Source organism: Triticum urartu, chromosome 7 (assembly GCF_003073215.2).
Source record: "Triticum urartu cultivar G1812 chromosome 7, Tu2.1, whole genome shotgun sequence".
NCBI lineage: Eukaryota > Viridiplantae > Streptophyta > Magnoliopsida > Poales > Poaceae > Triticum > Triticum urartu.
The window spans coordinates 248,854,412-248,871,700 of NC_053028.1; the positions used below are offsets into that span (position 1 = coordinate 248,854,412).

The 17,289-nt window shown below is 45.9% G+C and overlaps 1 protein-coding gene across 2 annotated transcripts; it reads left to right on the plus strand.

The window, feature by feature from the left end:
* The first annotated feature begins 11,607 nt into the window (after nucleotides 1-11,607).
* On the plus strand, nucleotides 11,608-17,067 carry LOC125520160 (uridine/cytidine kinase UKL1, chloroplastic-like). 2 transcript variants are annotated; one of them, XM_048685000.1, is made up of 14 exons: nucleotides 11,608-12,026; nucleotides 12,122-12,213; nucleotides 12,654-12,723; nucleotides 12,823-12,941; nucleotides 13,376-13,472; nucleotides 13,641-13,720; nucleotides 14,031-14,171; nucleotides 14,257-14,340; nucleotides 14,485-14,545; nucleotides 15,353-15,413; nucleotides 16,038-16,131; nucleotides 16,226-16,298; nucleotides 16,418-16,500; nucleotides 16,594-17,067. In XM_048685000.1, exons 1-14 carry the CDS (start codon nucleotides 11,846-11,848, stop codon nucleotides 16,735-16,737), a joined length of 1,380 nt encoding a protein of 459 aa, XP_048540957.1. In that variant the 5' UTR covers nucleotides 11,608-11,845; the 3' UTR covers nucleotides 16,738-17,067. The 2 variants fall into 2 exon arrangements, with proteins under 2 accessions (XP_048540957.1, XP_048540956.1); XM_048684999.1 differs by having other exon boundaries at nucleotides 11,634-12,026; nucleotides 13,977-14,171.
* Nucleotides 17,068-17,289: the final 222 nt, after the last annotated feature.

The following is a 17,289-nucleotide window of genomic DNA, read 5'->3' on the forward strand; positions in this document are numbered from 1 at the left end:
TTATCATATACAGTCTTGAAAACTTGTTCCACGTTTGGGATCTATTTATGCATAGTCCATTATGATTTGTGTTCCTGCATAGAAGTACTTGAAAGTGTCTTAGTGGTTTACCACTGGACGGGTTATGATGCCCAAAAATATATACATAACTTGGATGGATAACCAAGATTTGTATTAACCAGATAAAATAGATGATATCTGTGACATACCTCGTGGGCTGACCAACTGCTTTTATAATAAAGGTGAAAAACACCAATCCGGAGTGTTGATAACTCCTTGCCTTCTTGCCGGTTCATATAGAAACCATACTGGGCTATAATAGCCGTTGACTTGTTCGTATAATGCTGGTGACATCTAGTCAAAACTAGACCGGAGCAGTATGCTACCGGTTTAAAAACTAATCATGTACTGGCAACTAGGCGTTAAAAGTCATGCCGGGTTGTAATGAACACCGGTTTATCAAAAAAATATTCATAAATCCCTTATCATAAAAAATAGCAAAGACAAAAGAAATATGCAAGGCTTTTCATGGGCTGCCAGGCCCTAAATCCAGGCTTTTCATGGGCTGCCAGGCCGCTGAGTTAAACCATTTTGCAAAGCCTTTTAAGATGGACCTCAATCTTTAACCAAACACTGTTTTAACTTTGACAAGTTCAGGGTCCATGGGATTGACTTGTCAAACGTCCGATGGGTCATACCAAGTTTACCTGGACGGAGTGGCTTACTTAAAGAGGCAGGATAACCCGGGGTTTTAGGTGAATACACCTGGCTTCCAAGCCTGGCTTGATAGCCTATTACAAGGGTGCAAGCTCGTTGTTCTTTGAGAAGCAAAGAGCCCCCAGGTAATATTTGAGCTGTGCTCAGTGGTTACCTATGTTTGAGCTGTGTTTAATGCAATAGACTCTCTTTGGTTCCACATAATTTCCTTTGGGCTTGAAGCCTATCAAGAGGTGTAGCTATGGTGTGAAGACAACCAAGCCCCCTAGTGATATCCCTTTTTGGTTTTAAACCGATCAAGAGGTGTAGCCATGGTTCGGATATGACCAAGCCCCCTAGTGATTTTCTTTATATCTGTGTGACCGTATAGGCCGGGTTAATAAAACGCCGCTTTGTCAGTAGAGGTTCATGTAGGCTCACACATGATGTAAAAAGAACAGAGACCCCGCTTTATTCGAGGCTCTGGTTTATTATATAATATATATACATTGTCATAAGTATGTACATAAGAAGAGCCTGTGGCTCAAGTATAGTAAGGCTGAAGAAGAGCTATACTCCACGGCCGCTTGGTCTCCTCCTACGATTTACGTGAGTCTTTGTGCTCTCGAACATCAATGAGGTAGTATGACCCGTTGTGCAGATTTTTGCTGACCACAAAAGGTCCTTCCCAAGGTGGGGATAACTTGTGTATATCAGTCTGATCCTGGATGAGCCGAAGCACCAGATCGCCCTCTTGAAAAGTTCTGGTCTTAACCCGGCGGCTGTGATAACGTCGGAGATCTTGTTGATAAATCGCCGAATGTGCTGCTGCAAGATCATGCTCCTCATCTAACAGGTCCAGTGAATCCTGACGTGCCTTCTCATTGTCAGCTTCAATGTAAGCCGCCACACGGGGCGAGTCGTGACGGATGTCACTAGGAAGAACCGCCTCTGCTCCATAAACCATGAAGAAAGGCGTGTAACCCATAGATCTGTTAGGTGTGGTGTTGATGCTCCATAACACAGAAGGTAACTCCTCCACCCAACAACCCGGTGTCCACTTTAAAGGAACCATAAGCCGGGGTTTAATACCTCTCAAAATTTCTTGGTTTGCTCTCTCCGCTTGACCATTAGACTGGGGGTGAGCCACTGACGCTACATCAAGCCGGATGTACTCTCGTTGGCAAAATTCCTCCATCTCGCCTTTTGACAAGTTAGTGCCATTATCAGTTATAATGCTGTGTGGGAAACCAAACCGGAATATCACCTTTTTGATGAATTGAACCGCCGTGGCTACATCACACTTACTGACTAGCTCTGCTTCTACCCATTTGGTAAACTCGTCAACTGCCACTAACAAGTGGGTCTTCTTGTCGTTGGATCTCTTAAAGGGTCCAACCATATTGAGGCCCTAAGTTGCAAACGGCCAAGTGATTGGAATCATTCTCAACTCCTGAGCCGGAACATGAGCGCAGCGTGCAAATTTTTGACAACCGTCACACCTTTTGACTAAATCCTCAGCATCAGCATGAGCTGTCAACCAATACAAACCGTGACAAAAAGCCTTAGCTACCAAGGATTTTGAACCGGCGTGGTGACCACAATCTCCTTCGTGGATTTCTCGCAAAATCTCACAACCTTCTTGAGGAGATACACAACGCTGAATTGCTCATGTGATGTTGTAACGATGTAACTCCCCATTGATTATGGTCATTGACTTGGAACGCCGGATTATCTGCCGGGCCAAGGTTTCATCCTCCGGTAACTCGCCCCGGTTCATGTAAGCCAAGTACGGGACTGTCCAATCCGGTATAACATGCAAAGCTGCCCAATTGGGCCTCCGGGTCAGGAATAGCCAACTCCTCCTCTATGGGTATCTTGACCGACGGACTATGCAGTACGTCGAGAAAGACATTAGGTGGCACCATTTTATGCTGAGAGCCTATGCGACTTAAAGCGTCCGCCGCTTCATTCTTTCGCCGGTCTATATGGTCAACTTGATAACCCTTGAAATGACCAGCCACTATGTCCACCTCTCGTCGATATGCAGCCATGAGAGTGGGTCCTTAGAATCCCAAGTGCCAGATACTTGTTGAGCCACTAGGTCCGAGTCACCGAAGCACTTAACGCGGCTTAAGTTCATCTCCTTAGCCATCTGAAGACCGTGGAGTAAGGCCTCGTACTCAGCTGCATTGTTAGTACAAGGGAACATTAAGCGAAGAACATAACAAATTAAACTTGTCACCTCGTGGGGAAGTTAATATGACTCCAGCCCCCGAGCCCTCCAGTTGCCTGGACCCGTCAAAGTGAATAGTCCAATACGTGTTATCTGGCTTTTCCTCTGGTGCCTGCAACTCTGTCCAATCATTGATGAAGTCCACGAGTGCTTGGGATTTGATCGTTGTGCGAGGTGTATATTTGAGCCCGTGAGGTCCAAGCTCAATAGCCCACCTGGCAATCCGGCCAGTTGCCTCTCTATTTTGAATGATATCTGCCAGAGGGGTTGAACTGACCAATGTGATAGGATGACCCTGAAAATAATGTTTGAGCTTCCGGCTTGCCATAAACACCCCATACACCAGCTTCTGCCAATGTGGATACCTCTACTTTGATTCGATAAGTACCTCACTGATATAATAAACCGGTCGTTGAACCGGATATTCCTTTCCAGCTTCCTTGTGCTCCACAACAATAGCCACACTAACAACCCTGGCATTAGCAGCCACATATAGCAGTAAAGGCTCTTTATCTATCGGAGCTGCAAGCACAGGCGGTTCAGCTAACTGCCTCTTCAGATCCTCAAATGCTTTATCAGCCGCATCACTCCACACAAAGTCATCCGTTTTCTTTAGCATCTGATATAAAGGGATAGACTTTTCCCCTAGACGACTGATAAACCGGCTCAAAGCCGCAATCCGACCCGCCAGACGCTGAACGTCATTGATACATGCCGGTTTAGCCAGAGAAGTGATAGCTGTGATTTTCTCCAGATTAGCCTCAATGCCCCTGTTAGACACCAGAAAACCCAAGAGCTTGTCTGCCGGAACACCAAAGACACATTTGTTCGGATTAAGCATCATCTTATAAACCCGGAGGTTATCAAAGGTTTCTCTCAAGTCATCTATCAATGTTTCCTCCTTCCTGGACTTTACCACAATATCATCCACATATGGGTGAACATTGCGCCCAATCTGCTTATGAAGACAATTCTGAACACAGCGTTGATAAGTCGCCTGGGCACTCTTGAGACCAAAGGGCATGGAGACATAGCAGAAGGCTCCAAAGGGAGTTATAAAAGTTGTCTTCTCCTGGTCCTTAACTGCCATTTTGATCTGATGATAACTAGAATAATCATCCAGAAAACACAAACGGTCACAACCCGCCGTAGCATCAATAATCTGATCAATACGAGGGAGGGCAAAGGGATCTGCTGGGCAAGCCTTGTTCAAATCTGTGTAGTCCACACACATACGCCAAGTGCCGTTTTTCTTAAGAACCAGCACCAGATTAGCCAACCACTCCAGGTGAAAGACCTCCACGATAAACACTACGGCCAACAGCCGAGAGCCTTGCGCCTTTCTTCGTTGAAGTGGTGGAGAAACTGTCTGACCGGTTTAAACTTAGGATCTATATTAAGTGTGTGCTCAGCGAGTTCCCTCGGTACACCTGGCATGTCAGAAGGCTTCCATGCAAAGATGTCCCAGTTCTCACAGATGAACTCGATGAGTGCGCTTTCCTATTTGGGATCCAAGTTAGCGCTGATGCTGAACTGCTTGGATGAATCGCCAGGAACAAAATCAACCATCTTAGTTTTTGTGGCCGATTTAAACTTCAACGCCGGATCGTGCTCCGTAGTTGGCTTTTTCAAGGAAGTCATGTCTGCCGGATCAACCTGGTCCTTATAAAACTTCAGCTCTTCCGTGGCACAAACCGACTCAGCGTAAGCCGCATTACCTTCCTCACATTCCAAAGCAATCTTCCTGCTCCCATGTACTGTGATGGTCCCCTTATGACCTGGCATCTTAAGCTAGAGATAAACATAACACGGCCTCGCCATGAACTTAGCATAAGCCGGTCGCCCAAACAGAGCGTGGTACGGACTCTTGATTTTCACCACCTCGAAAGTCAATGTTTCTGACCTTGAATCATGATCATCTCCAAAGGCCACTTCTAGAGCTATCTTGCCCACTGGATATGCAGACTTACCGGGCACCACACCATGAAAAACGGTGTTCGACGGTTTAAGATTCTTATCTGTCAACCCCATACGGCGGAAGGTACCATAGTAGAGAATATTGATACTGCTTCCCCCATCCATGAGCACTTTGGTGAACTTATACCCCCCAACCTGGGGTGCCACCACTAAGGCCAGATGACCCGAATTATCAACCCGGGGTGGGTGATCCTCTCTACTCCATAAAATGGGTTGCTCAGGCCAGCGCAAATACTGAGGCACTGCCGGTTCAACATAGTTCATTGCCCTCTTGTGAAGCTTCTGATCACGCTTACACAAGCTAGTGGTGAAGACATGATACTGCCCACTATTCAACTGCTTCGGATTGCTCTGATAACCCGATTGCTGCTGGTGCTGATTCCCCTGATGGTTATAACCTCCCTGGTTGCCCTGGTTCCCTTGATTGCTATATCCGGTTTGATTACCTTGGAATCCTGAACCGGAGTTGCCACCTCCGTAACCCGGCCCATGAAAACCGCCTCCTGAACCGTCGGGCGGGCCATTGTCATATTGAAACATATTGGAATTCTTAAACTCCCGCATAATGAAACAATCCTTCCAAAGATGTGAAGCGGGATTTTCCTTTGATCCGTGCTTTGGACAAGGTTGATTTAACAGGCGCTCTAGATTGGGGCCTGACCCTCCGCCCCTCTGGGGCTGTTTACCCTTACGACGCTGACCGTTGTCCTGAGCATTGGTGTTAGCCACGAAGTCCAAACTATTGTCTGCCTTGCGCTTACCATTATTCCCATGGCCTGCCGGATTGTGCTGCTGCCCCTTGGTATTGCCGTTCTTTTTCCCTTTCCCCGGTTTGTCATCCTCAGACTCAGGGTCTTTGGTACTATCTGAATCGGCATATTTCACCAAAGCGGCCATAAGGGTTGCCATGTCATTGCAGTGACGCTTGAGCCTCCCTAGCTTCAATTTTAACGGCATAAACCGGCAGTTGCCCTCCAACATTAAAACTGCTATGTCTGCATTGATGCGGTCCGATGAATGCAAAATGGCTGAAACTCGCTTTACCCAATGCGCCATAGACTCCCCTTCCTCTTGAACACAGGCAGCTAGGTCCATAATTGACATAGGCTGCTTACATGTGTCCTTGAAATTCTGGATAAACCGGTGCTTTAGCTCAGCCCATGACCCGACAGAGTTAGCTGGTAAGCTCTTCAACCAAGTTCGAGTTATCCCCTCCAACATCATGGTGAAGTATTTAGCACACACCGCTTCATCTACGTCCAGCATTTCCATCGCCATCTCATAACTCTCCACCCATGACTCTGGTTGCAAATTGGCGGTGTAATTGGGTACCTTACGAGGTCCCTTAAAATCCTTAGGCAGCCACACATTACGCAAAGCGGGGGTAAGACACGGTACCCCTAAAGAACTGAAGACCACGCCAGGCTCCACTAAAGTGGTAGGGCGAACCGGAGTATGCTGAAGAGCAGCGTGTAGAGCTGCTAACTCGGCTTCTCATCGCGCACGACCATGATCCACCACATCTTGCGCATTAGCACCACCACCTGCCGGGTTGTGTCCTCGCGGTGAGTTACGGCGACGCGCACTGCTCGATACGGCCGGTTCATCCTCAATGTGCCTGCTGTAGCTCCGACTCGGACGGGGGGTGGAATGAATCCTGTCGCGACTATGCGAATAAGCCTGATGCTGGTTTAAAGTTGTCTGAAGGAGCTCTCTGGCCCGTCGTGTCTCAATCGCCACAGGTGACTCGTCGTTAGTTGGGAGGGCTGCTAATCATAAAGCGGCGGCCACAATGTTATCCAATGGATTGGAGTAGTGTCCCGGGGGCGTCGGAACGTATTGCGGTACCACGTTGTTCTGACGAGGCGGGTTCATCGTGCGTGGCTAAACCGGTGCTCCTGTCCCTGGTGCTTCCGTCCGGTTTACCACTGGCTGGTTACTGGTTCCGGCTCCTGGCGTGTTGAAGAGATTTCTTGGCTCATAACCCAGCGGGAGTTGCGACCGGTATCTCCTTCTCATGACCTCATCTGAGGCATTCTGATCCATCCTAAGCCGGTAGGCCTGAGCTTCCGACTCGTCTGTAGCCATCCTGGCGTTCTCTGCTGCCAGGTCCGCTTTAGCCTGAGTTATCTGATCCTTCACTTTTGCAATCTCCACATTATGCTGATCTCGGGCTACGGCGTCCACTTCTACTGCCATCAACATTGCCAAAGCGTCGAACAATTCAGACAATACTTGAGCCGGAGGCGGCGCAGAGCCCCCTGCTCCCGATGGCGTAGCTGTTGCTGAACTGGAGAGCATTTCCGCAGCGGTGGAAGAGTGTTGTGCTGGCTGTGTACCGGCCATGAAGACCGCGACTCGGTTTGGCAGATCGAGGAGGTCCGGAATACTCTTGCCATCGGACCCTCCGCTAACCCGGCCATCCTGTAGTTCATACAGGGACTTGGTTTCTCCGGTTGAAGACTCGTCATCAGAACGGATAAGGGTTTCTCCATCGGATGTCGGTCCATCCTCATATTCCGCTCCATGGATGACACCTACGAAAGCATGCCTTGCTGCGGGCTGAACCGGGGAAGGGCTTGCACGCTGAGCCGTCTCGATGATGTCGGTGCAGGTGTCCGGCTCAGGGCCCGGTTCGCCGATCTTGCCGATGAAGACGTGAATCCCACCAAAGGGGACCCGGTGCTCGTATTCGACTGAACCGGCCTCGGGACCCCATCCTGCGTCGTCGATGTAGAGCTTGCCGCGACGACTCTTCGTCATCCGGCCCACAGCGTATCCCCTGAGTCCATCAAAGCTGCCCTTCAAGAACTCAAAACCATCGTGCGATAGCCCCACGGTGGGCGCCAACTGTCGTGGGTTTGTCACGGAAGATGTCCTTGTGAAAGGACTTAGTCGTCGAGCCATCGCTACGGGTTAGCTTAAAGGGGTTAAGCCGGACGAAGGACACGAGGGATTTTATACTAGTTCAGCCCCTTCGATGAAGGTAAAAGCCTACGTCTAGTTGTGATTGGTACTGCTAGGGTTACGATGACCAGGGAGCGAATCCGCTTTGCCTGGCTCTCGAGTTGTTGTTTGTTGTCCCTAAACCGCAGCCGGGTCGTCCCTTTATATACATAGGTTGACGCCCGCCGGTTTACAGAGCCCCGAGGCCGGATCATAAACGTGTCCGGCTCGGTCTCTCCTTCCTTCTAACTTACAATACAAGTTACATGAAAGAGTCGGTTTACATCTATAGGCTTTAACCCGCCTTTGGGCCTTGGGCCTTCGTAAAGCGCCACCATTCTTACGTCTTCATGGGCTTCTATCTTTATGGAGCTAACCCAGCCACTCCTAGCCGGTTTACCTCCAGTAATCATATCCCCAACACCTGGGTCAGAATCTTCATCCTCTGTGTCACTATTTGCATCATCTTCTTCCATTGCATAATTGACTTTGGTCTGCCTAACACTCCTCCTCATTGATGTGCTTCCTACACCATCACAACCTGGCTCTGCTTGCATTTCATTATCATGGTCCTGACTTGGTTGTTGCACTGCAACTGGCTCTGCTTCCTCCATCTGATTACCCACACCTTGCTGTGTTGATGACCTCCTCACAAATTCAAATTGATTCACATCCTCATCTTGATCAACTTCAGGGAACATGACCTGGAGAGGAATGGGTGCCCCTATCTCTGCCTCTGCATCTGCCCCTGCCCCTATATGCTCTGTTTTTGGCTCAACTCTCTTTGCAGGGCTCAAGACTGGAGGCAAATGAGCTCTTGGATTGTGAACAACATCATCTTCATCTGGATTAGCCTGAAAGCTTTCATCATGATCCAGGTAGATGCTAAAGAAGTGGTGCATAATATCAACAAACACCATCATTCTATCTGTCTGCTCATCATCACTCAATTCCCTCAGACCATTAGTACTTGGTGTAAGGATGGGGACACGATAGAAAACCTTGAGCCTGCCTGCCATCTCATAGCCAATTTCCTCCACTAGGCTTTCAATGAAAATTGGTGACCATGTTACCTTCTCCACATGATCATACCAAATGGCACGGCCATTAACATAACCACGGTTCCTTCCATGCCCAACAAAAAAACCACCATGGTTGATTTCCACAGAGAAGTTGCTGCTTCGACGGCCTGAGACAGCAACACAAATACAACATACATCAGAATCGACATGACATCTCCACCTCTCATCAATTTCTTTGAACATGTAAAACCCTAAGCCCCAATTCTCCTACCTCCAAATCCCATGCCAAAACCCTAGCAGAATCCGGCCTATCTACCAACTGCAACACATCTAGTAAGGCAATGCGGCCCGAAAAGGAAGGTTTTTCAACATCAAAATGCCAAAATAGCAGGATTCTTCAGTTGTAGGGGCTTACTGTACACGGGGGCCGCCGCCCCTTCTGCACGACGAACAGGGGCCATCGCCGCCGCCTCCCACAGGTGGCGAACGCGCGCGGCGGCGGCGCCTCGTCAACCACGCACGAAGTCGCCGTCGCCTCCGCTGTAGCGCCGATGATCGCCGGGGCGGCGTGGCCTATGCAGCGCCCCCTTTCTCAACAACGAAGACGAGTGGAGGAGGGATGAATGGGGGGTGCGGTGATGCCTGAGGGCTTTTTTGCATATTTCCACAGCCGCGCCTCCACGGTTCGCCACCTGTCCCCAACGAGCGGTCAACACGTGGTCAAACTGCCTGTACGCACCGCATATGCGCTAGAGTAACCGTATTTTCACGTCCCGTCATATTCAGTGACCGTAACAAGCATATTTCAAAATTGGGTGACCGTATCGTACTTTCGACGCAATTACAGTGACCGTGGGTGTATTTACCTCTAGGCAAAATAGCTTCCTTCGTCTTTTAAGTATGGGAGGTGTGGTCAACTTAACTTTCTTACTAGGCCTAGAGGGTGCACGCTCCCCCCTCCCCCTCCCCATGGGCTTGGACTCTAGGAGATTGTGGGCTGGCCCATTGGCTGATATCAATTGGTTTATTATTGTCCGACTGTACCCGTCGGATGTGCCTTGTCCAGGTCCATGCCCCGTTTTGAGCTGGCTTTACATTATTTTCTGATTTTTTTTATTTCACAGAGTCAAGGAAAGTTAATGATTTATTAAAAATATCAATGAATTTATATAAAAAGATCTCACGAATTAAAAATATATTTCACATTTTTTTCATGTTTTCATTAAAATTTAATAATGTATAATTGAATTTCGGAAATGTTTCCATAATTTAAAAAAATCCAAGATTTTTTATAAGATGTTTATGTATTTTAAAAACACATAAAAAGGGGAAAAAAGAGGGAGTAGGAAAAGATGTATGGAAAGCAGAAAAAAAAGAAATGAGCAAAAACACTAAAAAAATGAAAGTAAAATAAATAAATGGAATTAACTCTTTCATACTTACTTTAACTAGTTATTTTGGTTTCTACTGGCTGCTTTAACAATAACCCCAGCTCTATTTATTGGCTTGAACAAGATACACCTTATTTGAATTTTTGGTAAAATTCAATTCTCATAATTCCTCGGCAATCGCATCAAAAACACGAGTTCCTTTTGGATTGCCTTTTTGCCGCAAAAGAAGAAATTCTACCTCTTTCTATAAGATTTAAAAAATTGATAAAACATTTAATATAATTGTCATGCTTAGTGTGTGACTCGTTATTATTTTTTTAAGAAAAAAACTTAGTAATTTCTCCCATGTGTAAGCCGCCGCCACCATACCCCCCCTCCCCCCCCCCCTCTTTGTCTAGTCTACTCTCTACGGAAGGTGTTGGGCCGGCCAATAGCGGGGCAACATCGCCATTCCGAGACCAACTTGCAGAAAATGATTCCCCTTAAATTTATCTAAAAAAAGATCTCCCTCGATTTTATTTTTTGTAGAATAGGATTCGCCATGTGTTACATACAGCTGACAAAAAAAATTCTTCTAAAAAATGCTTTTGTAGTGCTGCCCCTTGAAAAAGAGGACATGTAGTCCTACATTTTTAATCACTCTAGCATTGACTCAGACGTGCACGACAGAGCCAGCAGTCTAAACTTATTCGTCTGGCTACGCGTATACGCACTTTCCCGGTTTGATAAGTTAAAGCGACCCCTCTCGTCCATACAGTTTTCGTTTTCTGGGAGAGTATACGTACTTTTTAAACGGGGTCGGTCAGATTCGCGCCCAACTGGGCACCTCGTGACGCCGCACCTTCACATCATACTCCTTGTTTCTTTCTTGCCATGGTCCTATCCACTCCACAGCGCCAGCAGTCCCCAGAAAAAAGGGCAAGTCGTTGTTTATTACTGGCTGGAACAGGAGAGCATTGCCCCACGAACCACGATGCCGCTGCAAGCCTGCAACGCAACAATGGCTACAGACAACCGCGTCGATCGAACCAAGGCAGCAGCGGTCAAACATGGCGTTTATTACGCACTGCATACGAGTCCACACAGTATCATGCGAGCATTCAAAGCATATGTGCAAGCTTTGGTAGAAATGGAAACGATGGAAATAAAAGAGAGCAAATTGGGAACACCAAACAGGACCAGCAGTCCCTTTTATTTTCCGCCTGCGAATCAACAGGAGAGGACCAGCAGCTGCGAGGCGCAGAAAAAACAGAATCTACCCCACATGTTCCCCGGCGCGTCACGGAGAAATGCTCCTCCCTTGCGCACGGCCAAACCTCCGTGAACCCGTTCTTGGTACGCCGTCCAGAGACCCGGCCCGCCTTCGCATCCACGGAGTCCAGCCGCCTCACGGGGTGCACGCGAAGCCGGCTCCACGCAGCGTCCTCCTTTCGCCCCCACCACGTCCCCGTCCTCCCTCCCCCACCCAAAACCCGCCCCATCCCCGTGTCAAAACCTCCGAGCTCGCCACAGCGATCGCCAGCTCGCCACGCCCACGCCCACGCCGGCGACCACACCCGCGGCCGCGGAGCTCACCGATGGAGGACGTCCTGGACTCGGCGGTGGGGGCCCACTTCAGCGGCCTCCGCCGCGACTTGCGCCGCCTCTCCTCCTCCTCCTCCCTCCCCTCCTCGCCCTCCTCCGCCACCTGCAACGACGCCTCCGCGGCCGCGCCCAGCGGGCTCGCGTCCCCCGCGCCCAGGCAGCCCTTCGTGATCGGTACGGTACCCCTCCGCGGCTCTCTCCTGCAGTTTCTCCGCTTTGGTTCTGTTTTTTGAGTTTTTTTTCCTTCCTTTTTGCTTCGTTTTTCAAAGGGGTGTGCGGCGGAACGGCGTCGGGGAAGACGACGGTGTGCGACATGATCATCCAGCAGCTGCACGACCACCGCGTCGTGCTCGTCAACCAGGTCAGCTGCTGCTTCTCGTTGCCCGTCGGATTGTGCTTCTTTTTTGCTCTGTCTTTTTTTTCCTCCGTCAGTGGTGCTGCTCTGCGATGCCCATATGTTCCCGTAGTGCTTGTGACGTTTGTTCAATTTTATTAGAGCATCAGTGGGTGGAGTTGGAATCGTGTACTCTACTCTGATGATGGCGCACATTAATGACTAGTAAATGATTCCAACTCTTACTACTACTAGTAGTGCTTTTGTTCGGGGAATTGGATCCTCCGTTATCTAGCTGTCAGTGTCCTAGTCGTCATACCCCGTATAGCGTTTCCGAAACGCATCCATTTTCCTGTTAAATCTGATCCAACTGTTAAAACACACCATGGTACACCACCAATTGCAGAAACCTTATTTCCAAGCATCCCAGGAGCAAGTATAACTAAGCCTTGGTTGCAACTTTGCAGGATTCGTTCTACCGCGGTTTAACTGAGGAGGAATCTGAACATGTGGAAGAGTACAACTTTGATCACCCTGGTACTTGATTTGACGGATACCTATGCCTTCTTTTTACCGCGGGGTTTGAATCCACTTTACTTTTTACATAAGGATAAGATTTTATTTTCTTGCTTGCAGATGCATTTGATACTGATCAACTTCTAGAGTGCATGGGAAAGCTAAAGAGTGGGCAGTCTGTTAATATTCCTATATATGATTTCAAGAATCATCGACGATGCTCTGAGAGCTTTAGAAAGGTGATAACTGACTGCATAATCAACCATTTATGTGAAAGTGATAATGCCTTTGTGAATGTAGTTATTGGTGAGCAAATTTGTATACGAATGTTTTCTGTAGAATATCTGGATGAGATGAAAACTCATAACCTGCAAAAAAAAGATGAAATGGTGACATGAAAGGCATGTATCTAAGAAATTATTGTTTTACTACCTCAATTTAAGTAAAAGCTACAATTTACAAAGGTGCTAATGATCTGCTGTATCACCATGGCCCTAGCTCTCCTATTGTTAATCTGCAGAAGAACACGAGAGCTTGCGTTGAACAATGATGTTTAGTGTTGTTGGTGCTCTGTTTCATGCCGTTTCTTAATTCAAGCCAAATAAAATGGTCATGATTGTTAACTAGGTCCATAATTCATCTTATGAATAGATCATCGATTTTTTTTTGTTAGGTCAATGTATCAGATGTCATCATTCTGGAGGGAATTTTGGTTTTTCATGATCAAAGGGTGCGTGACTTGATGGACATGAAAATTTTCGTTGACACAGGTTTGTTGCTGTTCTATTTGGTTGCATATATGATTCATAACATCATGGCTACAATATTGGAGACATTGCATGCTCTGAGTGTCTTGCCGTTTTGTTTGGTTAGTCATGTTTATAGCTATTATTTGACCGCTCACCCTTTCTTCTGTTGACCATTATGGATCGGTTTAGATGCTGATATTAGGCTTGCCCGAAGAATAAGGCGTGATACAGTTGAAAGAGGTAGAGATGTTCTCTCAGTGCTTGAGCAGGTAATTCCACCACCAGTCTCGTCTGCTTCACTTTTGGATCTCTTAGCCTTATTCAATTCAAGTATATTAACTCCCTAGGCTTCAACACACAAGGCATACCGTATCCTGCTGTTTCAAAATATAAGGTCTGCATGCAATTTAAATTATTATTTCTCTATCACGCGGCCAGAAATGAAGTATATATATGCATGCCATCATTGAGATACACATGCATGTCATTACCCTTTTTAACACAATTTTTTGATGAAATAATTAGTACGGGAGGTTTGTGAAGCCCGCCTTTGATGATTTTATCCTGCCTTCCAAGAAGTATGCTGATGTGATCATACCGCGAGGAGGAGATAACCATGTTGCCATTGATTTAATTGCGCAACATATTTGTACAAAACTAGGACAGCACGACTTGTGCAAATTATATCCAAATGTTTGCGTAGTTCAGACAACTTTCCAGGTATATTTATCGCCACTGTTGCTCTTTCAGATTTATAGCGGTACTTAGATTTCAAACTTGAGCTCTTAAAATTTTATCTGGACAGATACGAGGAATGCATACCCTCATTCGTGACCGGGAAATTACGACTCCTGATTTTGTCTTCTATTCAGATCGGCTGATTCGTCTGGTAATGGTCTTGTTTCTCGTAACCACTACCTCTTTGTCCTTTCTTAGATTAATTCCTTCAGTCCAGTGGCAAAGTTGAGCTGCATAATTCATAAATGTAGTCGACTGTTTACTAAATATTACTGGTATGGAAATATCTTGCTAGGTAGTTGAGCATGGTCTGGGGAATTTGCCATTTACAGAGAAGCAGGTCGTTACACCTACAGGTACATCACTGGTTCCATTGTGTCATTCACCCCTTTTGTTAACTGTTTTCTAGGAAATTAGTTGTCATGCTTCAGTCAAATAACTTAATTCCATACTCGCTCCGTCCGGGAAGAGTGTACATTTAGCTTTAAAATTTGTCCACGAAAGAGTACTTCTATTTTCCCAATGCACTTTAAAGTGGAAAAAAATGTTTCTCTCTCATCACATGGTAATCAAGACCAATAACATTCTACACATGGTCTCCTTAATTTTTACATGCACTTAGCTCATTGGGGGTTGGGAGGAGAGAGATGGTGCCTTGCACCTTTTCAATGCATTTTTTACTCCACTTCATAATTTGTCCTAAAATTTCTATATGTACACTTTTCACCCAACAGAGGGAGTACATCTGTTTAAATTATGGTTGGAGAGCTGGAATAGCCACCCTTTTTTCAGGAACATGGCAGGTGCTCTGCCTTTTCATTTAGAAAAAGGTGTCTGGTTTGTTATACGGAAACCAGGTGAAAAAACACAGAATAGCCCTTTTATAATTTCAAAAAATACCGATCCATGTCGTCATTGGTTAACAGAGCTTGTGTGAAATTTGTGAAATTAAACTTGTACTTGTCCAATTTGTATTCATGAAATAATTTTCTGGAAGCCTGGGACTTCTAAAGATTGTTGGTTGTTTGCCTTATTTACTTCATACAACTGTCAACTGTGTATTTCTGTTAACGCAAGGCCCTGTGTACTCATTCATATTCTGTAATAGAACAAAGAATGAAATTTCTGTACACTGACATCATGATTATTTATGCTTTGTCCAGGTTCTGTTTATTCAGGAGTTGACTTCTGCAAGAAGCTCTGTGGAGTGTCGATTGTTCGAAGGTATTGCCCCATTTTTAAAATCTTATAGTTTAAAAGGATGGAATTTTAATTTCCACTGTTCGGTTAATGGAAAGGGGTTATGTCCGTTTCAAAAAAAAAGGCTGGAATTTTAGGTACCACCATATTCGAGCATATGCAGCTTCCATGTACTAGCTCCTTTTGATTTAAACTGGCATCTAGCCTCAATAATTCGCTATACCTGTACGTAAGCTATTATTATATGGATCTTTCTGCACTCTGTAGACAGTTGTTAAAAATGCGCAATAGTTCAGTGATGCAAATAATGTGTCAAATTTTGACTCGTTTGCGATTTCTCTTTACACAGTAGTTCAGTTATCCTGTATTATATGTCCTTAGAATTGAATTTTCAATCCCGGTACATATCTCCCTACTTTTGTTCCATTCCATCAATTACAGTACTATAAGTCAGTAACAGACGTTAATCACTATTAACTCATGCTATACTGCTAGCTAGTAGGAACGAGTGCTGATTTAAACTTACATGCAATGCCCCCGCCTTCTTCCTTCTCCCTAGTTATACATTTTCAGTGAAATTACTCATGCAATACATCTTTGGTAGTATTTTCCTGCACATGTTAGAATGATATATATGTTTCACTGCAGTGGTGAAAGCATGGAGAATGCTTTGCGTGCTTGTTGTAAGGGGATAAAAATAGGTAAAATCCTAATACATCGTGTTGGAGACGACGGACAACAAGTTGAGTGTTCTTTACATGTACTTCCATTGAAAATATTCTTCAAAATAGTTCACTACTGTGGTTTTTGTGAATAAACCTTACTTCTGTGTCCAGCTCATATATAACAAGCTGCCTAGTGATATTGCTGAACGGCATGTTCTACTTATGGATCCTGTGCTCGGTACTGGTTAGTGTTACATATCGGTCTAATCTTTTCTTGATCGTTCTGTTTGCATTTCAAATTTAGAACTAATAGAGGTTGGTTACTCCCATGACTAAAGTTCTAGTATACTTTGTTTCTGACAGGTAACTCAGCAAATCAAGCTATACAGCTTCTTAGAAGTACAGGAGTTCCAGAGGACCACATCATGTTTCTTAATCTTATATCGGTAAAGTTGTCTAGCCCATCTACTAGCTTTAGTTACCACCCAGTACCTGTTTCCTTATTTTTGGCTAGCTTGTTTACGGCATTCCACAAACAGGCTCCTGAAGGAATCCATTGTGTCTGCAAGCGATTCCCTGGTGTGAAGATCGTAACATCGGAGATCGACGCTGGGTTGAATGAGGAATACCGTGTCGTGCCAGGGCTGGGTGAATACGGCGATCGCTACTTCGGCACGGACTAATCAGCTACCAATGCCGCTTCCATTTGGCGGCGAAGCGATAGACGGGGTAGAGCTAACAGGAGATATACTGGTGTTTGGTTGTTGTATACCGGCAGAGTGGAGCGGAGACATCACTCTGGCAACCATTGGAGGTACCAAGGTCACATGATGACGTGCATTATTATCATAATTCATATGGGTAAGCTAGACACTTTGGGCTTTATGTTCATGTGACGAGCTTTGCCATTTTGTGTGTGAGTTTTGAGGCCCTTGCATGATAATAACTTGCTCCCCGGCAGTTATGATGGCTTGAGAAATGTATAGCTTGCCTTGGATTGTGGGCTCATGGCAGATAGATGTCGTACTATTGCCTCGACCTTTTTTCGACAAAAGATGGATTTTATTGGCTTAAAATGAAGCATCAAGAATACACAAACGCAATGGGTACATATTTGGTCTCCGCATAGTTAGGATGAACACAATACACATGCATAAGAAAGCATGTCGGCAAATAGCAAAGTTATATAAGACCAAAGTTATGTGTAGGTCAGTAAAAAGAGAATTTACAAAAAA